This window comes from Centroberyx affinis, unplaced genomic scaffold, assembly GCF_046629955.1.
Source record: "Centroberyx affinis isolate AG114_WGS23_722 - 3 ecotype Tasmania unplaced genomic scaffold, CSIRO-AGI_Caff_v1 ptg001801l_1, whole genome shotgun sequence".
Taxonomy (NCBI): Eukaryota; Metazoa; Chordata; class Actinopteri; order Beryciformes; family Berycidae; genus Centroberyx; species Centroberyx affinis.
Genome location: NW_027280191.1, coordinates 153,672 through 163,163, shown reverse-complemented (window position 1 = coordinate 163,163; position 9,492 = coordinate 153,672). Strand labels below are relative to the sequence as shown.

The window sequence follows — 9,492 nt, the reverse complement described above, 5'->3', positions numbered from 1 at the left end:
ATTATTAATAATAACAGTATTAGTAATATTGCTGCTACTATTACATGCTAACTGCATTAAATAACAATATATGTATATATTTAGAGATATACCCACATTTACACATATTTTTGTTGACAGGAAGAGAGGTAAGTCCTTTTGCCCATTTGGACTTCACAGTGGAGGGTTGAATAGCTGCTGAGAATAGATGCATATTAGACCGGTTAGGTGAGTTTTGAACAAAGGAGAAAATAGTCTGTGCAACTATTTTGGGAACGTACTGAGAGAGAGAGAGAGAGAGAGAGAGAGAGAGAGAGAGAGAGAGAGAGAGAGAGACAGAGACAGAGACAGAGAGACAGAGAGAGATAAATGGATTGATACAGAGGAGGAGAGAAAGGTTGGCTAATTTTCAGATAGCTTAAATCAAATAAGAGAAAATAAAAAAACGCTCAATGGACTTGCCCAGTATTTCCAATAATCAACACATTCAAGAAGTCGGATTCACCTACACAAGGAGTTTAAGGTGAGAGGCAATGGGTGGCAACTGTAGATTCATTATTTATGATAGCAGTCTAATAACACATATGCATATAGTGACGGTGAAGTGAATGCAGAGAATAGGGAGTGCATCAAAACTGAGAGAGAGATGAGAGAAACATGAGAGAGAAACAATTAATATTTTTTATATGAATGTGCAAAATATGTTGGAAGGAGACACAAATTCTGCCCCGAATTTAAAAAATATACTCCAGATTTGAATTTTCTCTCCAATGTCATGAAACTTAAGAAACCTAAGAAATAATTGTTGATTTCATCATATTTATTTCTGATTGAAACTTTTTCTTATTGTCTCAATCGTAACATAATGTAACTTCCCTAACAACATAATGTAAATTCCCTCAGTTCTATAGTTTGGTTGCTTCAATTTGTTCCACTGCAAGTCTTGTATTCACTGCATTTTCTGTCTTTTTTCTTTTTTTTACTCTTATTTCTCGATGATGTAGCCTACCTATAAGGTCAAATGTAATATACTAGTTGCTTGCAATGTCCTGAAATGCTTTGGCAACATTGATTCTCCTCCTTTCACACTGATTTTATTGAACTGAGAGAGAGAAAGAGTATGAAAGAGAAACCAGAAGAGCAAACCAACAGCATTTGATGTGTCGTGTATTCCAGCATATTTGGCGGTCACTGAACGTTACACCCTGTTCTTTCCTTGACTGGGTGTTCAGTTGCTTGTTTGTTTGCCTGCTTGAGTGTTGAAATGTTGAAATGTTGCAGTGTGTCTGACTGGTTGGCATTCTGTTGATGGGTAATACCCGGAGCATTCCCTTTGTTTTCTGTTTTGTTGTCTTTATATATACAGTATATATGTGTATGTGTGTTTGCTGATGTTGTAAAATTGCTTTGGCAATGCAAGGGAAATCTTACCGTGCAAATAATTAGCTCTGTGACTTGAAAAGAGAGAGAGAGAGAGAGAGAGAGAGAGAGAGAGAGCATCCAGTCTGCTTGTCTAATAGACACACATGCGGTCTGACCTTTGACCCGGCCCGCCCGCCTGCCTTTCCATCCCTCTGCCTCTCATCTCTGTTGTTTACCTCAATCTATTTGCATAGCTGGACTATAGAACGACACGCTCGCGCTCGGTATCGCGCTCGCTCCTTCCTTCCTCCTCCGCCGCGCGTTCGAACCCCACACACGCTCGCGCACAGACCAGACGCCGTGCTGCGACGAGCGATGGACGTTATAAAAGGTTAAAGTTACAAAAAAAAAAGTGCGGCTTCAGGTTGCGCTTTGGCGGCAGAGAGGATGATGGAGAAGGAAGAGAGATGAGGGCGGAGGGAAATTACCGGGCGCGAGAGCAAAAAAGAGAGAGACAGAGCGGCGAGAAAGAAGTTCGGATTATATAATAATGAGGTAAGAATATTAAACTTAAAAAACTTAACGTGTAATGAGACTTGCATTATCCAGTGTGCTTAAATTGATTGTCTTAGTGTGTAAAGCGAGTGTGTTATAGGCTAAGTCTAAACCTCCCATACGAATAAAAACATAACTATAATAAACCTATAATCAAATTTGGAAGGATATTATACAGATATCACAACAACAACAACTTGAAGGATAGTTTTAGAGAGATAGTTTTACAGAGATACCGTGGAGATTAAAAAAAGATCAAGTAGCCTGTAAACATAGGCTATTATTTAGTAGGCTACCACACACATCGGCTATATGTGTCTTTATGTCTTTATTGATTTTTCGTCAGGGAAGACATATTTCTCTATGTGCTTATGTTTAACTGATTATGTCTAAAGTGAATGAGATTTAAAAGGCTTTAATCTGCCGCTGCTATCGTCACGCCACAGATAAAGGTAGATTTTAACGATAGCTTTGTTGACAGAGGCGTCATTGATGATATTTAACAACATCCATTGGACAATTTCTATTCTAACCTCCTTGTATAAACTCAGCAGTTTGAGGTCTGGGAGCTGTGAATGTAACGTGACTATTTTTGAATGTGTGTGTGTGTGCTACTCTTTTTTTCTTGGAGACCCAATAACTCATTTTATGTCTCTAAAAAACTCATCTATGTGCCATTTGTGGGACAACACACATTTGTGTTACTTTTCAACACAAGACAAGAGCAATAATAATGATAATAATAATAATAATAGTAATTATAATCATCATTATCATCATAAACTTTACTTATATAGTACTTTTTTTTGCTATAAAGTGCTTTATAGCCAAGCAGAACAAGTAAGAGTAAGTTTTCACAAGTAAGAACAACAAAAACAATAGTATACAATAATAAAAGTCAAGCCATTGTTAATAACAACATACTGTATGTTGTGTTGAGATGTATTGTCATTAACACATGTTGTGTCACGAGTGTGTGCAGTTCCACAGACGACACACAGACGTGTTTAACAATGACACATCCTTTTTTAGAGTGTACAGTAGAAACCAGACTGTTGTAATGTGTTGTAGGTGTACAGCATGAGGTTGACCTGCAGTATGCTTACAATAAACTAGCCAGGTGAGTTAAGGTGAAAGGATGAATAACTGTATAATCCCTCAGTGGTTTCCCAGTTAAATCAGACATGTACCTGAAGGGGAGGAGACAGATTAAAGAAGGATTTTTAAACCTTGAATTAATGGGGTAGATTTAGTATTAGGACTGTGATATTTTGCACATCGAGTGTACAGTGTGTGCAGTATTACAACAGACTATTGTCATTGTTTCACTGAGATGACAGACAGGGTAGAAAACGCAAAAGAGGGAAGCGACAGAGAGAGAGAGAGAGAAAGAGAGAGAGAGAGACAGAGACAGACAGATAAGGGCAAACCACTCAGGGGGTGGTGACAGGAAAAAAGTTTTTGAAGTGTCTTGGGTGCGTCACTGACAAGTCATTCCAGTGAACACCTGATGTACTGAAGTGCACTGTGTGTGTGTGTGTGTGTGTGTGCACATGTGCTCAAACGTGTGTGTCACTAGGGAAGAGGCTGCAGCCAGACTAACAAGTTTTTTTTTACATAATGGGGAAATGACTGGGAGAAGTTTGTCATGTAATTGGCATTAAAACCATGCGTAGACACGACTTCCTCACTCTTATTGTTCGCCTTTCAGCTGTGGCAGAGACACACTCACAGTCTGTACGCTGAAACTGTCAATGCTCATCGAATATGTATGTTCTGATCCGTCCTGTTTATTCTCTGTTCTGTATTGATTGTGTTTTGCAAGCGCACGATATGATTTAAATTCTGCTCTTCTAATTGTTAATCTCTCTTTTGACAGTGAGGCTCTTCTTCCACACAGTATGGAGCAGCACTTGTCAAACGGGGAACTCGCAAAGGTTTAAAAGCAACAATCACCGGGACCTTAACGGATCTATGTGACATCAGGGAGCCGTGTCATCATCATCATCATCATCATCATCACTGCTGTCATCACTTTTTTTGCTGGGGTCTTTGGTGCTTTCGTTATTGTGGATATTTTTTTAGTTGTTGAGGTAATCCCAGTCCACAAAAACAGAGGAGCTGGACTCTCTCTATAGAATAGTCTCAGTTCATCAAGTTTATTCGTTTTTTTATTTCTTTTAATTCACTTGAATCTTAGATGTAGGTAGAAATATAGGTAGAACTAGTGCTTGCTGCATGACCTGACAAGGAAAAGACACAAAAGCATATGTTACTCTGGTGTGTTTTTTTTTAACGCGTAGGCAAGCAGCCAGAGAGAGACGGATAATGAGCTCCACTGGAGATCCTGACACAGAGACGGACAGACCGACAGAGAGCTAGACTGGAAATCAGACATCAGAGAGACAGGCAGACAGACTGTGAGATCTTTTGAGACCAGATGCAAGTACTCACAATGCCGGACGATTCTCAAGGTGCTCCGGAGAGGGGCGGGGCCGAGGAGGAGGCGTCACGGGCCCCTTCGAAGCCTGACTCCGGCGTCTCCGGCGGCGGCGACGGCGGGGACAGCGTCCTGGAACTCGCCGCCTTGACCCACGCGACGGACGCGCCTCAGGTTTGCGTTGAGGTGGGCGTGGCCAAGGCGGCGCTGGCCCCGGAGCCTCTCGGGCTCCAGTCGCCCGTCAGAGGGACGGACGCTCCGGTCGACTCCGGCTCCGAAGACTCGGACTGCAGCAGCGCCAAATCCAGTCCTGACTACGCTTGCACTAGTTTCAGTGCCGACCTGCGCGATGGTGACTGTTCTAAACTCCACGAAGAAAAGAGTATCTCTCCTGTCATTATCTCTGAACTCAGTTTAGGCACCTGCAGTAAATCTAATGACAGCACCAAACCGAGCACAGACAAGGACAGTGGCGATTTCAAAACAGACTTAACGGCGGACGACACCGCTAAACCAAAAGACTCCCTCAGTCGTCACCCGGGCAACCACAGCGTCACGCTTCACCCCGACATTTTACCCGACGGTGGCGGCGGCGCCCCCCTCACCCGAGCGGGGGCCGGCGGCGAGGACGGGCGGAGCACCAGGTCCCGGCGGAGCGTGAGCGAAGGCGTGTGCTGCTGCTACCGGGCGGTTCACAGGGCGTTCCTGCAGTGTGTGGAGGAAACGCCCGCCATGCTGCCTGGACTGCTGCTGGCCATGGCCTTCTGCGTGGCCGTCATCGTCCTCATCCCCGCCACCCACAGGGTGAGAGAGAGAGAGAGAGAGAGAGAGAGAGAGAGAGAGAGAGAGAGAGGAAGTGTGTGTGCGCATACATGACCTCTAACCTCTAGTTCTGGAATAGAATTTACAGTAGATAATGTCCTCATGGGTGCCTTGCGTGTGTGTTGTTTTGCGTGTGTGTGTGTGCGTGTGTGTTAGGGCTGGGCGATATGGTTGAAATCAATATCACGATAATCATAATGATTTTTCTCGATATCAATATATATCACGATATGGTTCATGTATGCAAAATCATGTTAAATAATCAAATGAATGTTCATCTCATTGAACCGAATGGTAATGTTAGGTGTGATGTCAAACAAAACAGAAATATTCAAATAATATTCCTACCATACCTCATTTTATGAGAGTTTTTAAGTAAAATTTGCTTGTCATCATCAATTTAGACAGCAGAAATGTGTGTCACGATATTAAAATATTCTTCATATCATCACGATATGATTCCACTGAAAGACGATAAATAATATTGAATTATCGCCCAGCCCTAGTGTGTGTGTGTGTGTGTGTGTGTGTGTGCGTGTGTGTGTGTACATGCACACCACACCTTTCCCCCCACTGTTTTTCCTGCCCTGTCGATGGCTTATGTGGCACTTTGCATGATGTGTGTTAGATCCTTTAGGTGCTTGTGCCTCTTCTTCTTCTCTCCTCTTCTTTCCTAAAATCTCTCTGTATCCTCTTTCTGCCTCTCTCTGAATGTGCGTATTAAGGTTGGATCACTATGGGTTATTAAAGGCCGATAACCAATATTTTTGTACTGAAGCTGCCAATACTTTGTGCTGATATTCAATATCTTTTTTTTTTAAACAATTTATTTATTGACTTTTCTCAGACACAGAGCAGTTTACAGGAGAAAACACAGAATTGAAGTATTGAGGTATCAAGGATATAAAAAACAAATAAGATTAAGTAATAATCCCACAAGACCAGTCCCCCCCACCCCTACCTCCAGACAAGGGCCATAGTAAACCAATGTGTCAGAAAGGAAAAAAAAAAGGTACATTGGTGAGATAAACATAAAGCTGATATTCAATATCATTAAATTTGACCATTTTTATGCCCAAGAAATTGCAAGCATTCAGTGTTTTCCCCAAAATTCTTGTCAGGGTGGAAAAGCCTTCAAAACTGCATTTAGACCATGATGGCACACTAAAGCGCTCCATTGAAAGCAATACTAATGAAATTGTGAATAGGCCAACGTATTGGAAGTTTTTTGTAAATGTACATTACCGTAAGATCCAGCCAAAAAACATTACCCAAGACTCTCTGTCTCATTGCAAAAAATTTACATTCCTTTACTTCACCATATCAGGAAGATACTGTATCTCCAATAATCTACTAATGTCCACTCTTTCCACACAGAGCATCAGTGTCCATGTGGCTGCTCTGTCGGTGGTGTGTGTGGTCCTCTGCCTGAGCACTGTGCTGCTCGTCTGTTTGCCCTGGCTGGCTGCGGTGCGGCGCTGCGGCGACGTGCTGGCCCTCTTCGTCTGGGGGACGCTGTACGTCACCGCCATAGTCTTCATCTTCACCGGAGGACCTGTGTCTGCGTGGGAACAGGTGAGGAGGGAGGAGAGTGTGTGTGTGTGTGTGTGTGTGTGGTTGTGTATTTATTTTTACCACGTCTATGTCACTGTGGTCTTCAAGCTCATCCAGGTGGACTTTCTATAATTAATAAAATTAAGTAAACATTTTATTACTGTGAAAATGTCTCTTTAAATAGGAATCTTAATACTTAAGCTGCAATTTGAATTAATTAAAAGTATTTCAAATTAGGGGAGTGAGAGGGAGGGAAGAGCCAGAGAGTCAGTTGATCGTCACCATCCTTCAGCCGGGGTTCAACTTTCTCACTCTCTCCATCCATTTTCCCGTCTTTCTCGCTTTCTCTCTCTCCCACTCCCTCTCTCTCTTCCCCTCTCAGGTAGCGTTCTTCCTCTTCCTGTCTCTGAGTGTTTACACGGTGCTGCGCCTCTCTCTGTCCTGGGCCCTCATGATGGGGATAGGGACCAGCGTTTCCCACATCATCATCATCAGCACCTACGTGGCCGTCACAAGCCCGGAGACGCCCGACCTGGCTGTGCAGGTAGGTACTGCGCCCGGAGGCACAGACACAGCAAAACACTCATTCAAGCAGCTGGTGGCTTTAGTACATGTTTGCACAGACACACACACTTATTTACATACAGTATATGCATGGAAAGCATACATTGATAAAGCCGTTAAACTTTGCAGAGCACACACTTTTACACTAGGCCTGCACAATATTGAAAGATATTACTGCATATTATATTGTGGTTATTTTGCTGAATATCACAGCTGTGATATAAATTGCAGTACAGTATACAGACACAGCTTTTTCAATATTTTAGATTTTTCAGCAAACAAGAAACATTTTTAATAAAAAAAAACTGAGATGTTGTTGCTTAAGATTTGCTCTGTTTGAATTAAAGTTGTTGTTTTTTTTACTAGTATGTGCAATTTAATTTATAGGTCAGAAATTGAGCTCAGCAACAGAATATCATGTTCAGGAGTCAATTTTGAATCGTTTATATTGCGATTTTCTTTTTTTTTTATTAACTGCGCAGCCGTATTTCTCACTCCTCTCAACTTCTTGCTATTTATTAAAAAATGTCCGTCCCATAATTTATCATTTATAAGTGCAGCTAAGTTTGCTCATGCCAGTGCACGATTAGTTTTAGTATTGCTGCAACACAAATCCTCGCAGCATCATTAACTTCAAATGGAAATGCTGTAGGCAAATGAGCTGTAGGTTTAAAGAGAAGAACACACATACACTTTTGCATGTGCCAAAACACAGCGTCCGTATTCAAATGCCAGGTGAGCACGTTAGGTCAGCCCACACAATAGTGTTCTGTGGTTTGTGAACAGCAGTGTGTTGCAGCTCCACTGAAATGCAAATGATCTGCATTACTCTCCACGGGTTTGTGGAAAAGTCCCACATCCGGTTCTAAGTAATTCTTATCTCAGTCTGCTAATAAATACTACAGTCTGGTTTTCCATACAACAGAAGTAGCACAGGAGCACAGAAATTGTGTTCAGGGTTTTTGAGAAAGTAACAAGTATCTTCCTCTCCTCTCCTCTCCTCTCCTCTCTTCTATTCTCTTCTCCTCTCCTCTCTTCTCGTCTCTTCTCTTCTTTTCTCCTCTCTTCTCTTCTCCTCTCCTCTCCTCTGCTCTCCTCCCTGCTCCTCTCTTCTCTTCTTTTCTTTCCTCTCCTCTCCCCTCCTCTCCTCTCCTCTCTTTTCTTCTCTTCTCTTCTCCTCTCCTCTCCTCTCTCCTCTCCTCTTCTCCTCTCCTCTCTCCTTTCCTCTCCTCTCTTCTCCTCTCTTCTCTCCTCTTCTTTTCTCCTCTCTTCTCCTCTCCTCTCCTCTCCTCTCCTCTCTTTTCTTCTCTTCTCTTCTCTTCTCTTCTCTTCTCTTCTCTTCTCCTCTCTCCTCTCCTCCTCTCCTCCTCTCCTCTCTCCTTTCCTCTCCTCTCTTCTCCTCTCTTCTCTCCTCTCCTCTCCCCTCCTCTCCCTCCTCTCCTCTCCTCTCTTCTTTCCCCTCCCCTCCTCTCCTCTCTTCTCCTCTCCTCTCCTCTCCTGTCTTCTCCTCTCCTCTCTTCTTTCCTCTCCTCTCCTCTCCTCTCCTTTCCTCTCCTCCTCTTTTCTCCTCTCCTCCAGCTGGTGGCGAATGCGGTGCTGTTTTTGTGTGTGAACTGCGTTGGGATTTTCCACCGGTGGATGACTGAGCACGCTCTCAGGAAATCCAGCCAGAAGAGAGAACAATTCAGCATCATACGCTCCCAGAAGGAGATAAAGAAATACCAACAGGTTAAAACACTCACTTCCGCTCAATAGAAGACAAGAGTTCACTTTGATTTGGCGCTGCCTTTATTTGCTCAGCTCACCCTGGTTTATTGCAGTTCAGTTCAGTTCTCATATAAGAAACATCCTGAACAACACAAACCTCAGCTTTTACTGGCTCTAAACGTCATTTTACGCAACACAATTCTCAATTTCACTGCAAAAATGCCCATCTTAACAAGCCTTGTAGTCTTAAAAAATATTATTTTCTTGAAATAAGTGAAATGTTCTGCCAATGGGATGAGTTAATGCTGCTTGTTTTCAATGAAGTTGTTTCAGGAATCAAGTGTAGAAGTAGACGCAAGTGTCAATAACTCTTGAAACAAGCTGATTTGCACGGGGAACAAGTGCGAAACTTGTTTAAACTTGTTTCAAGAAAGGTTTTAAAACTCAATACCCACTTAAATGACTCGTTAAGATGGATATTGGATGGATGTATGGATAGATGTAACTTA

At 42.5% G+C, this 9,492-nt stretch overlaps 1 protein-coding gene across 1 annotated transcript in view; it reads left to right on the top strand.

The window, feature by feature from the left end:
* Positions 1 to 363: 363 nt before the first annotated feature.
* The window catches only part of LOC139652471 (adenylate cyclase type 4-like), a 30,433-nt gene continuing 21,304 nt past the window's right edge, over positions 364 to 9,492 (top strand). The window contains exons 1-5 of the mRNA XM_071529559.1: positions 364 to 502; positions 3,776 to 5,140; positions 6,536 to 6,733; positions 7,095 to 7,256; positions 8,855 to 9,004. Of these exons, the coding sequence (XP_071385660.1) occupies positions 4,337 to 5,140; positions 6,536 to 6,733; positions 7,095 to 7,256; positions 8,855 to 9,004 (1,314 nt within the window). The 5' untranslated portion in view covers positions 364 to 502; positions 3,776 to 4,336. The remainder of the gene's footprint in view (positions 503 to 3,775; positions 5,141 to 6,535; positions 6,734 to 7,094; positions 7,257 to 8,854; positions 9,005 to 9,492) is intronic.